We start from the raw sequence: 15,815 nt of genomic DNA, 5'->3' as shown, positions 1-15,815 counted from the left end.
TGCCATATAGTGTGGTCTTTACTTGGCTCTCTTTAGAATCCTGAAGTTGGCCTGCCCGGTCCATCTGGATGCTCCGGAAAGTCCCAAACCTTCTGACCATCTGAAGGCTTCCAGAGTGAACTTCTGGTCCAGGCTGGAAAATGCTCACTCCGATCCCTGACAGCCAAAGAGATTCCCTTTCAAGGACGTGACTGGAACCATTTCCACCCCCGGGACAGCCCGTCCCAGAAAGCCTCGATTCTGAACTGGCTTGTTATTGAATCCAAAACCATTTGTGCCCGAGACCCTTCATCTAATCACCCAGTGCTTCCCATGTAGGGTCCTTTCCTCTCATCCAGCAGCTTTCGCTCCTTCCCGAGTCAGGAAGGACTTTTCAAACCCAGTTCCATGTCTTTGGTGGGTTCAAAGGAAATGTCCCCACCTGACAGAGCTAGAGACTCTTGGGATAACTGACGTAATTGATTTCCTGCTCTCACATTTGAACGTTAACAGATCATACTGGGCTCTAAGAAAGGATGGAGGCAATGAACAGACGGGCTGATGGCACGGAAGCAAGAAGGACCAGGAAAACAGGTCAGTGAAAAGACCACCGGTGAAGGACCAGGAAAACAGGTCAGTGAAAAGACCACTGGTGATGACTGTATCAAAGCTGAATGCTGGGAAATGCTAATGACCAGGCCGCATCCAAGCTGGGATCCCCTTCCCCCCCCAAATGAGAATGGGTTCATTCATTCAGATGTATTTATCATGTGCCAAAATTGGGGATACGATGACTTTATACTCTGAGAGGGGGCCCAGCGCACCTTGGAGAGCCCTTTGCTCCTGAAAGTTACAGAAATGGTGACGAGGGCTTAGGGGAGAAGGTTGACACACCCAATCCAGGAACAATGGCCCAGTCACTGTGACCGTGGTTCCTGGCTGGAGAACTGGAGGTAGGGGGAAGAGAGGCTTGTGGTGAGGAAGGAGGCAATGAGGAAGTAGCTGGAGAGGAGTGATGAGAACCGTGGCCGGGGCTTTCCTGGCCTGGGCTGCCTCCCCCCAGCCCCTGACATGAGGCTGGGGGCAGGAGCCTCTGGACCTGGCTCTGGGAGATGACAGAACTCGGTGTGTGAGGCCTGACTTTTTGGGTGCACTGCTTAGTGTTGCTGATTTTCCTCCGCTTTATTCTTTCAAGTGCTGACCTTTTGAGAGGAGAGAAGGGAATGCTCCATTGGGAAGGGCAGATGAGGCAAAACAGAATTTACAAATAAAATGTATTTTTAATGAGGTTACACTGGAGACCTGTAGGGGCCTCCCAGCTCCGAACAAGGATCCTCCAGGCCTCAAGTCCGCGGAATCCTGGCGGCCCGGGTGCCGGTCTGCCCTTCTATCCCTGCTCTGGACCCAGTCCTGCCCATCAATGGTGGCAGTGGGCTCCTGACTGGCTTCTGCAGCCTCTGCCACTGTCCACCTCGAGAAGCTTCGGTTGTTCCCTATTGATTCTCAAGTAAAATGCCAATTCCTCTGCTTGGCATTCAAGGCTCTCCATATTCCTCCTTGAACTTGTCTTTCCAGCCTGATTCAAGATGGAATGCTGGAAGGTCCTCGCCCCACTGACCGCCTCAGGGCCTTTGCCCAGCTTGTCTCTTCCCCCTGGCATGCCTTCCCTTCTCACTGCCCCCTCTCAGATGCTTTCAAGGTTCAGCGTCAGGATGCTCCTCCCCATGCAATCTGTCCCAATGTCCTCCGCTGTTAATGTTCCCTCCCCAAACCACCTTGTCTTTATTCATCCTTGTAGATGCTGCTTTTCCCAGGGAAACATAATCCCTTCTGGGTAAGAGCCTAGCATAAAACTCGGCACACAGCAGGTGCTTAATAAGTGCACATTGAACTGAACTGAAGGGCAAATGTTGTGCTAGATCGTGGGGAGCCTTCAGTGCCAGGAAAGGAAGCTGACCTTGACTTGGCTTGCCAGAAGGAGCCTCGCTCACAGATCTGAGCAGCCTCCGTTTGGTGCCCTGTGAGGGCACAGCGGGTGACCACCCCTTCTCGTTGCCAGCCAGGCCCAGAGTATACATGTGGCAAAGTAAAGGGGCCCCGGCCCGGCCCGGGCGTAGAGTGAGGGCCCAAGGTGGCCAGGTGGGCAGAGCTCGGGGGATTCACCGTTACTGGGAAAGGGGAGGAAGGAGCCGCAGGGCTGGGGCAGAGGAGGGGGCAAGGATCCTCCAGGTGGCAATGGGGTCAGAGAAGCCCGGGCTTGGCGGGAGGCCAGGCGCATGCAATCGGGAAGGTATGCAGCATCTCGGGCTGTGTTTGCTTTCTTGGTCGGGATCCAAGGTTTCCAAGGTAGCCGGTGGGGAGCGCAGGGGGGCAAGGGGCCCAGCACCGTTTGCTGTTTGCACAGAATTAGTCATGGGGGGCCCACAGTTAGAGGACCTGCCCCAGGGTGGGGTGGGGGGCCGCAATCTGGAGAGACTAAGGCCGTGGGAGTCCTTGAAAGACCCAGCAGTAACTAGCCTGCCAGACCCTCCTCTGGGGACCCAAGGGGGCCATCGTCCTGCTTCCAGATGCAGAAAGGGGACCTGAAACCCCTGCATACGTGCGGGCGGGGAGCGGACAGGGGGTTCCAGCTCGGCTCTGCCAGGACCTCTGGATGGCACCTGGGAAATCCCCTCCCCTTTCCCAGTCTCCCAAGAGGAAAGAAGGGGTTTGTCCCGGTGATTCTGAAGGTCTCAGCCCCCATGATCCTCAGGGCTCTGGTCCCGATTAGTCAAAGAGGGAATCCCCGAAGGGGGTGCGCGTATTCACATTTGTCCTCTTCAAAGTTATAATTACATGTCAAATGTAATCCTCGGCTCCAGCCCAATGGAAACGAGCAGTTCAAATTCAAATATCGCAGCTCCCCACGAGTCCCTCACGCCCACCAATCAGAGCCTCGCTGTCTGTGCCCTCTCACTCCTCCACAATCTCCGCTTTGACTCCCAAAGTCCCAGAGCGAGGCTTTGGAAATAAAAATAAAACAACTTTCTTCCCTCAAGGAGGGTCAGCTTGCACAGGGCCCTGACTCGATAAGCATTCAGTCAGCACTTGTGATGGGCTGACGCTCCCATGATGCACCAGGTGCCGCGATACAGCGCCCAAAATGAAAGACTCCCTTTCCTCCGGGGGCTTGCCCTCCTCCAAGGGAGGTGATGTGCCCCTACGGTCCCCTACAAAGAAGAAGAAGGTGGGCCGGGAGGGGAGCCCCCAGGGGCCGGGAGGGGAGCCCCCAGGGGCCGGGAGGGGAGCCCCCAGGGGCCGGGAGGGGAGCCCCCAGCCGCTGGGAGCTCCAGGAAGGCTCTGGAGGAGAGGTACCTGAGGAAGGCCTTCAAGGAAGGGGGGACCAAGAAGAGGGAACGACATGGGGACCACCCACTGCTGGCCAGGACTGGAGCCAGAGCAGCGTGTGGGGGCCATTGCCTGTCTCCTGGATCCCACTGGCTCTGCAGGAAGACCACCCTTCCTCTCCTAGGGATTTAAGGCCGTGGGCCCCTCTCTGTAGGGGAGATGTCCCCTTGCTCCCGAGTGGTCTGCCCCCCATCGGCAGGGTGCGAAGTCTGGCCCCGGACCGTAGGCAATGGGGAACCACGGTGGGTTTCTGAGAAGGGGTGGAACCTGATGAAAGCAGGAGATGAACGGGGCAGGTGTGAGCAGGTGCCCATCGGGAGGTGGGGCTATCTCGGCATTCCATCAGGGTTCAGGGACATTTCTTTGATTGAATATGGAACGGGAACGTGTCCAAACGAGGAAGGGGCTGGCTTATGTGGAAAATGATGACGATGGAGAACAAGAGGCGGCAGGGAACTGGGAGCCCAACCCCTCCTTCGGGGCTGAGCCCCTCCGGGTGCCAGCGCAGCGGCTTCTGCCAGGCCCTCGCTAGCACCAGGCTGGGGCTACAGCCCCCAAACGAGAGCCTGCCCCGATCCCGACAGTCCCCAACTTACACATGAGGAGACGGAGCCCGGAGGGACTGAGGGGCCGAGAGCGCGGGGTTCAGGAGGCTTCCCCCCGGCCACCCGAGTAGTGAACCAGCCAGCTTGGAGACCCTGAGCCTCTTTCCTTATTCATGGGCAGTGGTCTGAAGCTGAACGGCCCAGAATCCCCCCGCCCGGGGAGAGAAAGTCATCTCCAGCCTTGGCAAGGCAGAGAGGACTCGGAGGAGGAACAAGGCCTGCTGGCCACGGGAGGAGGCCCAGCACAACGAGGCCTTCCCCAGCTAGCCCCGTCCCCGCCAGGCGTGGGAGCCGGTCGTCCCGGGCAATGCTGAGGGAAGAAATGAGCCGCGGGGAAGGGGGCTCGGGCCCGGCCCTGCCTCTGAAGGCCTGGGAGGCTTTGCTTGCTCACACAATGTCTCTGGCCCTGGGCTTCCTCACGCGTCGGTGAGGGGGCTGCCTGGGAGCTTCCCTCCCAGTTCTGACACACAGGGTGCTAAGGTTCCTTACAACGCAACTTCTTTTTAGAATTTAATTAAAATTTTTAAATTAAAGCTTTTTATCCTAAAAATACATAGATAATTTTCAACCTTCACCTTTACAAAGTCTTGTTCCACATCCTTGTTGTTCTAGCTCTGATAGGCCGTGTTACACATTCCTTCTGCCCTCGTTGACACGCCATGTTCTCGGGCCCCTCCCAGCTCTGACACGCCATGTTCTCAGGCCCATGTTCTCAGGCCCATGTTCTCAGGCCCATGTTCTCAGGCCCATGTTCCAGGCCTTTCCCAGCTCTGACACGCCATGTTCTCAGGCCCATGTTCTCAGGCCCATGTTCTCAGGCCCATGTTCTCAGGCCCATGTTCCAGGCCTTTCCCAGCTCTGACACGCCATGTTCTCAGGCCCATGTTCTCGGGCCTTTCCCAGCTCTGACACGCCATGTTCTCAGGCCCATGTTCTCAGGCCCATGTTCTCAGGCCCATGTTCTCAGGCCCATGTTCCAGGCCTTTCCCAGCTCTGACACGCCATGTTCTCAGGCCCATGTTCTCAGGCCTTTCCCAGCTCTGACACGCCATGTTCTCAGGCCCATGTTCCAGGCCCATGTTCTTGGGCCTTTCCCAGCTCTGACACGCCATGTTCTCAGGCCCATGTTCCAGGCCCTTCCCAGCTCTGACACGCCATGTTCTCAGGCCCATGTTCCAGGCCCATGTTCTCGGGCCCCTCCCAGCTCTGACACGCCATGTTCTCAGGCCCATGTTCTCAGGCCCATGTTCTCGGGCCTTTCCCAGCTCTGACACGCCATGTTCTCAGGCCCATGTTCTTGGGCCTTTCCCAGCTCTGACACGCCATGTTCTCAGGCCCATGTTCCAGGCCCTTCCCAGCTCTGACACGCCATGTTCTCAGGCCTATGTTCTCGGGCCTTTCCTAGCTCTGACACGCCATGTTCTCAGGCCCATGTTCCAGGCCCTTCCCAGCTCTGACACGCCATGTTCTCAGGCCCATGTTCCAGGCCTTTCCCAGCTCTGACACGCCATGTTCTCAGGCCCATGTTCCAGGCCCTTCCCAGCTCTGACACGCCATGTTCTCAGGCCCATGTTCCAGGCCTTTCCCAGCTCTGACACGCCATGTTCTCAGGCCCATGTTCTTGGCCTTTCCAGCTCTGACACGCCATGTTCTCAGGCCCATGTTCCAGGCCCTTCCCAGCTCTGACACGCCATGTTCTCAGGCCCATGTTCCAGGCCCATGTTCTCAGGCCCATGTTCCAGGCCCTTCCCAGCTCTGACACGCCATGTTCTCAGGCCCATGTTCCAGGCCCTTCCCAGCTCTGACACGCCATGTTCTCAGGCCCATGTTCCAGGCCTTTCCCAGCTCTGACACGCCATGTTCTCAGGCCTATGTTCTTGGGCCTTTCCCAGCTCTGACACGCCATGTTCTCAGGCCCATGTTCTCAGGCCCATGTTCTCGGGCCTTTCCCAGCTCTGACACGCCATGTTCTCAGGCCCATGTTCCAGGCCCATGTTCTTGGGCCTTTCCCAGCTCTGACACGCCATGTTCTCAGGCCCATGTTCCAGGCCCTTCCCAGCTCTGACACGCCATGTTCTCAGGCCCATGTTCCAGGCCCTTCCCAGCTCTGACACGCCATGTTCTCAGGCCCATGTTCCAGGCCTTTCCCAGCTCTGACACGCCATGTTCTCAGGCCCATGTTCTTGGGCCTTTCCCAGCTCTGACACGCCATGTTCTCAGGCCCATGTTCCAGGCCCTTCCCAGCTCTGACACGCCATGTTCTCAGGCCCATGTTCCAGGCCTTTCCCAGCTCTGACACGCCATGTTCTCAGGCCCATGTTCTTGGCCTTTCCCAGCTCTGACACGCCATGTTCTCAGGCCCATGTTCCAGGACTTTCCCAGCTCTGACATTCAGGCCCATGTTCCCGGGCCCTTCCCAGCTCTGACACGCCATGTTCTCAGGCCCATGTTCTTGGGCCTTTCCCAGCTCTGACACGCCATGTTCTCAGGCCCATGTTCCAGGCCCTTCCCAGCTCTGACACGCCATGTTCTCAGGCCCATGTTCTCAGGCCCATGTTCTCGGGCCTTTCCCAGCTCTGACACGCCATGTTCTCAGGCCCATGTTCTCAGGCCCATGTTCTCAGGCCCATGGTCTCAGGCCCATGTTCTCAGGCCCATGTTCTCAGGCCCATGGTCTCAGGCCCATGTTCTCAGGCCCATGTTCTCAGGCCTTTCCCAGCTCTGACACGCCATGTTCTCGGGTCCCTCCCAGCTCTGACATTCAGGCCCATGTTCTCAGGTCCCTCCCAGCTCTGACACGCCATGTTCTCAGGCCCATGTTCTCAGGCCATGTTCCAGGCCTTTCCCACGCTGGGTCCTCTACAGCTTGTTTTCCAAAAGGGATTCAAGCACAGAACAGAGAACATCGGAGTTGGAGGGGCCTTCGAATATGGAGCAGAGCCAGAAAAGAACTTGGTACATAGAACAAAAAAAGTCTAGAGGAAAGGACTTGGAACATGGAGCTTTGTAATTAGGAGGGACTTTGGGGACTGAGGAGGGAATACTCAGGGGGTATCAGAGCTGGGAAGGAGCTTAGAACAGCAGATGTCAGAATTTACCCGTAAAGTAGAAAACGCCCGTGTTCTAAGGTTCCTTCCGATTGTGTTTTGAGACTCTTTCTCCCCATTTCTTTTCCCTTGCCCATGAGTCCCCAACGCCAAATGCCACAGAGAAACACGTCAGCTGAAGACGTGTCTGTGAGATTTTCCAGCCATTCTGCTCATCTGTTCCTCAAGCCCTGAAGATCAGGAACTTTTCTGGAGATTGTGGAGAAAGTCAACTGGGAGAGAGGCCTGAGCTCTTTGAACACGAGAACTCCGAGGGGAGCCTCCATCCCGCCCCACGGCAGAGGACCCGACGCCGGCCCACTGTCCCATCTCTGACAGCATCTCCCCCTCCTGGACCCTGGCCACCTTCCCCGCGTCTCCGTGTCAGCCGCCTGTCACGGGCCGTTTCACGAGCAGGAGCGTAAGGGATGAGCTTGCAGAATCGAGCCTCGATGGGGGCCTTTTCCCCCTCAGCCCCTGGCGTTGAGCCCTGGGTGGCAAACTGCAGGGAACCGAAGCCTCTGATCTGGAGGCAGCGTTGGCCCGGTCAGCGAGGCTCGTCTCACGAGCGCACCCCAGCCGTCCGAAGCCTGCGGGGGCAGGAGGTGGAAGGGCTGGGCCACCCTTCTGAGGGGCTGTCAACACGGTCCAGGTGGGGCCTCTTCTGTTCAGAGCCCGGGGCCTGTTCTCGGCAGAAACCTCCAGGAGTGAATCTGGTCCTTGGAAGCGGCCCAAAGTCGTTCCGAGCCAAATCTGATGACGGAGGTGGAGGCCGGGGCAGAGGTGGGGGCGGCGGGGAGATGACTTCAGTGGGACGAGCTCCTTGCCCGGCTCAGAAGCAGGGCCTTTGGGCAGAGCCCTCACAGGCCTTCCCCCAAGGCCTGGCCCTGGAAGCCTCACAGGTTCCCGGGGCTAGGGCTGGAAGGCAGGCCCACAGGGTGGAGAGACTCCAGAGCCAAGGTTTCTGGCCCAGGCTCAGCCATCTCCTTAGCCCTGGGGTGTTCCCATCCTAGATCCCAAAAATGATATTCAGAGAAGAAAGGGCTGTGCCCAGAGTCACACAGCTGGCACGTGAGGGGAGTGGATTCCTCGGCTTGTCCCGAACCCAGGGGCATCTCTGTGGACAGAAGCTCCCCTGCTTCGGTGCTGTCTGTGTACGCCCCGTTCCAGGCTTGGGACCCAGGGAGTGCTGGAGGGAATCTGGGGGTCCAAAGCCTTGTGCTTGGGGGTCCCGCACCCCCTTGGCCACAGACCACAAAGACCCCCTTTGGGCTGAGATCTGTCCCCTGCCCGAGGGCAAAGCTCCGCAAGCAGCTCAGCCTGGTTCTTCACGCCACATCCCCCTCACCCAGTCGGCTCCCGGGCCCGTCCTCCCCACCTGCGCGATAGATCTCACAATACAAATACACACTCATACACACACACATATATACATATAGTTATACAAAGCCCACCTACTTGCTTTTACTTTATCCCTTTCATGCACTATCCCTGTCCATAGCAGGTGTTTAATAAATGTGACTTAGACTGAAGTGACCTGAAAAGGGCAAAATGTAGAAGGGCAATGGAGAGATGGGCAGCCCCTGTTCTGACTCAGCACACACACAATGCCCAAGTCAAGGCCAGAGGAGGCCCGAGGGAGGGGGAGGGGAGGAGGGTGCAGAGAAATGGAGATGCTGAAAGACCTCAAATAAAACTGGAATGTCAGGGCTGGGAGGGAGCCTAGAACAGGGGCTGTCAGGGCTGGGGGGAGAGCTTAGAACAGGGGATGTCAGGGCTGGGAGGGAGCTTAGAACAGGGGGTGTCAGGGCTGGGAGGGAGCTTAGAACAGGGGATGTCAGGGCTGGGAGGGAGCTTAGAACAGGGGGTGTCAGGGCTGGGAGGGAGCTTAGAACAGGGGATGTCAGGGCTGGGAGGGAGCCTAGAACAGGGAATGTCAGAGCTGGAAGGGAGCTTAGAACAGGGGGTGTCAGGGCTGGGAGGGGGCTTAGAACAGGGGATGTCAGAGCTGGGAGGGGGCTTAGAACAGGGGGTGTCAGGGCTGGGAGGGAGCCTAGAACAGGGGATGTCAGGGCTGGGAGGGGGCTTAGAACAGGGGGTGTCAGGGCTGGGAGGGGGCTTAGAACAGGGGATGTCAGAGCTGGGAGGGGGCTTAGTACAGGGGATGTTGGGGCCGGGAGGGGGCTTAGAACAGGGGATGTCAGGGCTGGAAGGGGGCTTAGAACAGGGGATGTCAGGGCTGGGAGGGGGCTTAGAACAGGGGATGTCAGGGCTGGAAGGGGGCTTAGAACAGGGGATGTCAGGGCTGGGAGGGGCTTAGAACAGGGGAGGTCGGAGCTGGAAGGGGTCTCCCAGATCTTATCTAATCCCCTCATTCTTTAGATGAGGCAACAAAGGGGCTGTTATAGGAGTGAAAGCAGATCCTCCCAAATTAGAAACAATTCACAGGCTGTGCGGTGGCTCAGTAGATCTTGTGTTGTAGTAAAGACTTGCCTTCCTCAAGTCTGGTCTTAAATACATACTATCTGTGTGCAAGTCCTTTCATCTTATTTACCTCAGTTCCCTCATCTGTCAAATGAGTTGAAAGGAAATAAACCACAAATAATAAAGTATCTTTGCCAAGAAAGCCCCAGATCGGGTCACAGGACCGGACAGGACCGGACAGCAACGGGCCAATAATTGGCTAGGTCTTTGCTGCCGGAAGCCCAGCTCGGCTCGGGGCAGGAGTACCAAGGGCTGCCTCCCAGGATTGCACTTTTTCAGCTATAAAAACCTATGACAGTATTCCTTAATGGCGGTGGGAACGGTGGCCCCTGATCCCTGTGGTGGTGGGAAAGCCCCATCAGAGCCAGGGGATGTTCGGAGCCTGAGGGACGGCAATTTCGCGGCCCAAACCTCCCCTCCCCATTGCCCTGAATAAAAGTGAATCCAAGCCCCGCGGTTGGCCAAGGGGACCTCCACATCCTCTGGAATCTTGTGATATTTTGAAAGGCCCCCAATTATTTCAGAAACACAAGACGAGAGTTGTCAAAAGTAATTTTTTCTAGCATTAAATTCTATTTGCTTTTTCCGCAAGTTAAATTACCTCCTTCCTCCTTCCAATTACTTACTATCATGTCTCCCGCTGCACCGGAAGGCAAGGGAAGGGGAGGCATTCATTGCAAGGTCCCCTTGGGCGGGCTCCAAACTCCAGGCCAGCGAGAGCCCCCAGAGCTCAGCTTCCCCGTCGGGCAGTAACACAAGACTCTCGCAGACAGAGGCACTTTCATCGGGCACGGCCGATTAGCATTACAGCAATGGCCCCGAGAGCTTCAAAGCCATGGGCCGAGGGAGGACGGGGACATTGTTCTCCCAGAGGAAAGCCGGATCGGGTTTGGGAGCTGACGGGGCTGTTCTTGAAAAGTCTCCTGGCGGGCTCTGGCCGACCCCTTCTCTGCGATGATGGACACACACTTTTCCTGTCAGTATTCTTCTGAGCGGGAACGGTAAGGAAAGCGACATGGCGGCTCAGCCTCCACTAGCCAGCGCTACCAGTGTGCCCTTCTGGGGCAGCTGCCAGGTGCCACGCGTGGAGCTCTGAGCTGGGCACTGGAGGCCGGCTCGGCTTCGGGCAAGCGTGCCCGTCTCTCTGAGCCTCAGTTCCTCCTTCAGAGGAGAAGGCAGATCTGCTGGAAAGAGGGCCGGGCCCCAGGGGAGTGAAGGGGCCTGGGTGTGAGCCCCGATGCCGGACAAGCCAGCTGCCCAGCTTTAACAAAGGAACGACAGCACTCGCACTCCTACCTCCTGGGGCCTGCGCGGTGGAGCAAGCGCGTTGGCAAGCGTGCCGCTCTCTAGAAGGGGCGTCCTTGCCCCCATGCTCATTCCTGCTAGCTCCTCGGGGGCACCACACACTGATTGACCATGGAGCCTTGAGCCCCCGGAGAGTCCGACACAAAAACTGAACTGTTTTGTGTCGTGGAGGAAGGAGCTACTGCTCTTTCTCGGGCATGGGGAAGACAATGGCAGGCGCACCAATAAGCAAGTGGAAAACACTAACAAAGTAAGTGCTGGGTGATTTCTGGAGAGCCGAGAGGCCGCTGGTGATGGAGGGAACAAAAAAAGACTGAAGCTGCACCTCGGGGGACGCTTTCCTCATCTACAAAGTCAGAGCAATAACTTTGAGCCTCACACTCCGCGTCTGCACGGGTGGTTATGATAAACTGAGCCATGGTTCCCGGAGACCCGTGATATCCCAGCATCCAGGCTTGAGCTTTGTCTACCCGGAAACCGAGGCCACGGGGAGAGAGTACTTTCTCCTCCTTGATCCTAGACACTAATTCAATAATTTTGGAGATGCTCAGATTAACGATGAGAAGATCATTAAAATCAGAGGTATGAAAGAAGGTCTCTGTCACATTCCCGCCAAACTAGGTTTGCAATTGAAAAATATTTAACAAAATACATAAAAATGCAATGGAAGGTGGATAGTGTTAATATGTGGTTTTCTAAATTAATACACAGCCCATAGGGATCCTAATGTATGGGTCAGGAGCCCCCAGTTTCTATTTGAGTCTGGTCCCACTGATTGCATTGATACATAGAATCATAGTCTCTGCATGTCGGAAGGCAGTCCATCTATCTAGTCCAACCCGTGACCTCTCTCTTCAGATTCCTCAACCAGGGATCATCCAGCTTGAGCATGAAGATGCCCAATAATGAGAGCTCACTCCCTTCCACCGGCAAATCCACAAAACCATCCAAATTTGTTGGGCTAGTACCTTGCCACCCGAATGGGCAAAATTTGGCAAGGATGGTGCCCATAATTTGGGGAATGGCTGAACGAGTTATGACATAGGCATGTGAAGGCATGCTACAGTACTGTAAGAAATGATGGACGTGGTTTCAGAAAAATCTAGGAAGACCTTTATGAACTGATGCAGAGGGAAGTGAGCAGGGAGAACAAGGCACACAATAACAACCACATTATATAGATCAACCTCTTTGAAAGACTGGGGAACTCTGACACAATAACCAACCACAATTCAAGAGGACTCAAGAAAAAACATTCTGCCCAACTCCACAGACTGAGGCAGATTTTTTTTTTTTTTTTTTTTGGCTATGACCAATATAAGGATTTGTCTTGTTGATGCTTCGTGTTTACAAGAGGTTTTGTTTTTCTTGTTTTCTCCATGGGGAGAGGAAGAGAAAAGTAGAAGGGAAAGAATTTAGTCCTAAAAATCAAAAGGAAGGGAGAGGAGGGAGAAGAGAAAGAAGAGAAAGAAAAAGGAAAGAAGGGAGTAGAGAGAAGAAAGCAAATTTGGCTAGGCTGGGATCTTAGGCAGTCAGTGGAGATACATGTTTGTACTCCTTGAATTCTGCTTGCCAAGATCGCTGCTTCACCAAAATACTCCCTTCTCTTGCCATAGAGTGGGAAGGATGCTCAGGATTTGGGTTGGCGTGGGGCTGGGGGCGAGGAGTGATGGGCTGGGGGCCGCACTTCCTGTTCCATTGTTCCCCACTCCAGCCCCAGCTGTTTCCGATCACTTGTTGAGACACCCATCGGCTCGGGTATTCCTGAGCTCTATTTCCCTAACCGCTGATCCCCTTCTGGGCTCTCCCAATTCCTGGTTGCCCTCTCTCTTCCTGCTACTAAATGCCAGCTAAGACTTTAAATCCACATCCTATACCGGGCAGATTCCTGTGATGTAGCAGGTAAAACATCCCAGTCCCAGGTAACAACAGGCTGCCTCCTCCTAACATGTTTGTGCTAAACACATTAAACAAGGACGCGGAGAGAGCCCAGAGTTATCTCCGGTATGCACCAAGCACAGCCTAATCCACCTCGACTGCTCCTGGAAGGGCAGCTTCTCAGCGGGTCACGCGGTCAGGAGCTGGTTTCCCAGACAGCCAGAGTGGCCTCTCCCGCTTTTCCGAGGGTGGCACCTGACTCTGGGGTGGAGGACGCTGGATTCAGATCCTGACTGTCCCTCACTGCTTGTGGGGCCCTGACTCAATCCCCCTCCTCTCAGGAAGGATGATTGTTCCTAAATAGGCTTCGGGAAACAGACTTCCTGCCAGTCTGAAATGCCCACGCCAAGAAAAGGGAGCCTTCTGAGAGCCGCTGCCCTCCTCGGAACACGCACCGGGGCAGGGAGAAAAACCAGCCTGGACTTTAGGAGAGATGCCCGGGATTTAGGCCATCAAGAACTTGAACCACTTCTGTGGTTCTTGGTTACCTCACCTGGAAATGTTCTCTAGGGTCCCTCCCCACTTAAACAGTATGGAATTCTCTATGGAATGCTCCTGCAAACAAAGGCAGCCTGCCACCCCTCACTCCCACCCTGGTTCAGAACATAATTAGAGGAGTTCTTTCTTTTTTAATTTTTAAATTTAGGGTTCCTGTAAGGAAAACCTTCCTAATCATTGGAGGTGGAACCCCAAATCGGAATGAGCAGGGCACTGTGTCCCCCTCCCCCTTAGAACGGGAAGACTCTAAGGAAGCCCCCAAGCTTGGGTACCACCTCCTCCAGGAAGCATTTCCTGATTTTCTCCCTTCCCCAGGGAAAATGTTCAGCATATATTTCTAAGGAACTTGCTCTTTCCTTCAATAGAGGGCTGGGATCTCCAACACTCCGCACAGTGCCGGCACAGACCAGCTGGGCTAGTGTTTGTGGAGTTCTTTTTCCCTGTTCTCCCCTCCCTCTTCAACTGATGGACGGGGTCTGTATTTGTCCCCATTTTATATTCTATTATTTTATTTTTTGAACGCAGGAAAGATTTATCTTACATTCTTGTAAGATACATTCTTCTCCCTTTCCTGATTCCCCAATGATCATTGTCCCCATTTTAGAGACGGGGAGATTGAGGGTCAGACCCCGGCAGGGACTTTCCCGAAGTCTCACAGATAGTAGTGTCACCGTTTGCATCAGACAGATGAAGAAATGGAATCTCACGGAAACCCAAAGCAGTGAGCGTGGGGGTGTCTTTTAAAATGTTTTGATAATTGTGTTTTAACAGATTAATTTCCTTTGCGATCCCGCGTATCTTGTTTGATACATTTAACAATAGTGTTCCTGAGCGGGCCTTCTCCAGACCTCCGGCCACACAGACTTAGGGAAGCCCCCCATTAAGAACTGTCGGAGACCCCGGCCATTCCTGAAGCCCGCGGGCTCGCCCTGCGGGGAGGAAGCCGGACCAAGGGACCAAGGCGGGATTTGAACTCTGGTCTCCTTCACCTCTCCCTGGGGGCATCCACAACTAGGAAACAGCCGAGGAGGGTTCGCGCGCGCTCTCCCGAGGCTCGCCCCCCCCAGCCCCCTCTGTTCCCCCCCCCCGCCCCCCGCCCGCTGGGCCGCCTACCTGTGTAGTCGGGGTGGCAGTCGCAGGTGTAGCCGCCCTCCCGGCTCCGGCACAGCCCGTTGCCGCCGCAGGGGCTGGAGTAGCACAGGTCGATCTCGGTCTCGCAGTAGTCCCCGGTGAAGCCCGGGGGGCAGCGGCACCGCAGCCCGCTGATGGGGTGGATGGGCCGGAACAGCACCGTGGTGGAGCTGATGAAGGGCGCCGAGCTGTCGAACTTGAGCACGGACACACACTTCATGTAGTTCTCGCACGGCTCCCGCAGGCAGATGTTGTCGTCGAAGGGCAGCACGCGCTGGGTGGAGATCATCCTGAGGAGGGTCCGGTTCAGGTAGATCTGCTCCTGGAGGTCCTCGGACGGGAAGAAGCGGTTCCGGACGCCCCCGGGCAGAAGCGCCGAGAAGGTCACGTTGAGGATGTTGGAGCTGACGTCCGTGTCGTTCTGGACGTTGAAGACGAAGATGCCGTCGGTGGTGGTGGACAGCACGGCGGCCACGCCCTCCACGAAGAGGGAGAGCAGCGGGGACAGGAACTTCTCCTGGGACATGTTCTCCAGGCGGACCGTGATGCTGTTGGTCAGCATGTCGTCCGTGATGATGGTCACCCGCAGGGTGCAGAGGGCCGTCACGCTGTGGATGCCATCTGCAAAACAGAGACGCGTGACAACGTGACTTCGGACCCGCGCGGCCAGACCGGCTCCCCAGGAGAGAACTCTCCCTCCCTTCTTTGCTGATGGGGGGGCTCCGGACACGGGACACTGCCGACTTAGGTGAAACGTCGGTCAGTTTTGCTGAACTCTCTCTCTCTCCTCCCTGCTTCCTTCCCTTCCTCATCCAGTCATTCTCTCTCATTCCTGATGATAAGGAATTGGGGGGGGGGGCATATTGGGGAATGGATGTGATATAAAAACAAGACATAACATTTTTAAAAGAATTTCCCCAATTGTTCCACCCAGTCGACACCCTCAGGATGAGAGTACAGTGCAAAGGAACATAGAGATTGGGGAGTATGTAAATCCATCTGTCCCCCCACCCACCCATTAATCAGCTGAAAAGCTTTTTTCAAAGTATTGGTAAGAATTGGGCAGCCTCGAGTGCCTGGTGGAAACCAGTCAGGGCCGCGGATCAGGCTGAGACGGAGGCTTTGCTTCCACACTGGCTGGGGGCTTGTCTGGGATTCCGGGTCGGTGGGCTGGCCGGGCTGGGGGATGGACCCTCCTAGCAGTGGCTGCTGGGGCCTTTACAACCTGCATCCCGGCGGATCATGGAGCCCCTCCCTTCTCCCTCCCCCAGCTCCGGGTGGGCTTGGAGCGGGCGTGGACTCAGAAGGGACCTTGTCGGGGCTCCTTCAGACACCAAGGATGGGACTGAGGTATCCTGGGTCAGGCTAATTTCTAGGTTCTCCCTTCTAGGAGGCCCAGTGG

At 55.9% G+C, this 15,815-nt stretch overlaps 1 protein-coding gene across 2 annotated transcripts in view; it reads right to left on the bottom strand.

Annotated features, from left to right (window-relative positions):
- CELSR1 (cadherin EGF LAG seven-pass G-type receptor 1) overlaps window positions 1-15,815 on the bottom strand; it is a 131,387-nt gene that overhangs the window by 68,031 nt on the left and 47,541 nt on the right. For both annotated transcript variants that reach the window (XM_051962839.1, XM_051962838.1), the window contains exon 2: window positions 14,396-15,034. In XM_051962839.1, the coding sequence (XP_051818799.1) occupies window positions 14,396-15,034 (639 nt within the window). The remainder of the gene's footprint in view (window positions 1-14,395; window positions 15,035-15,815) is intronic.

This window comes from Antechinus flavipes, chromosome 5 (assembly GCF_016432865.1).
Source record: "Antechinus flavipes isolate AdamAnt ecotype Samford, QLD, Australia chromosome 5, AdamAnt_v2, whole genome shotgun sequence".
Taxonomy (NCBI): domain Eukaryota; kingdom Metazoa; phylum Chordata; class Mammalia; order Dasyuromorphia; family Dasyuridae; genus Antechinus; species Antechinus flavipes.
The sequence above is the reverse complement of the archived record's forward strand: the minus strand, read 5'-3'. Positions and strand labels throughout refer to the sequence as shown.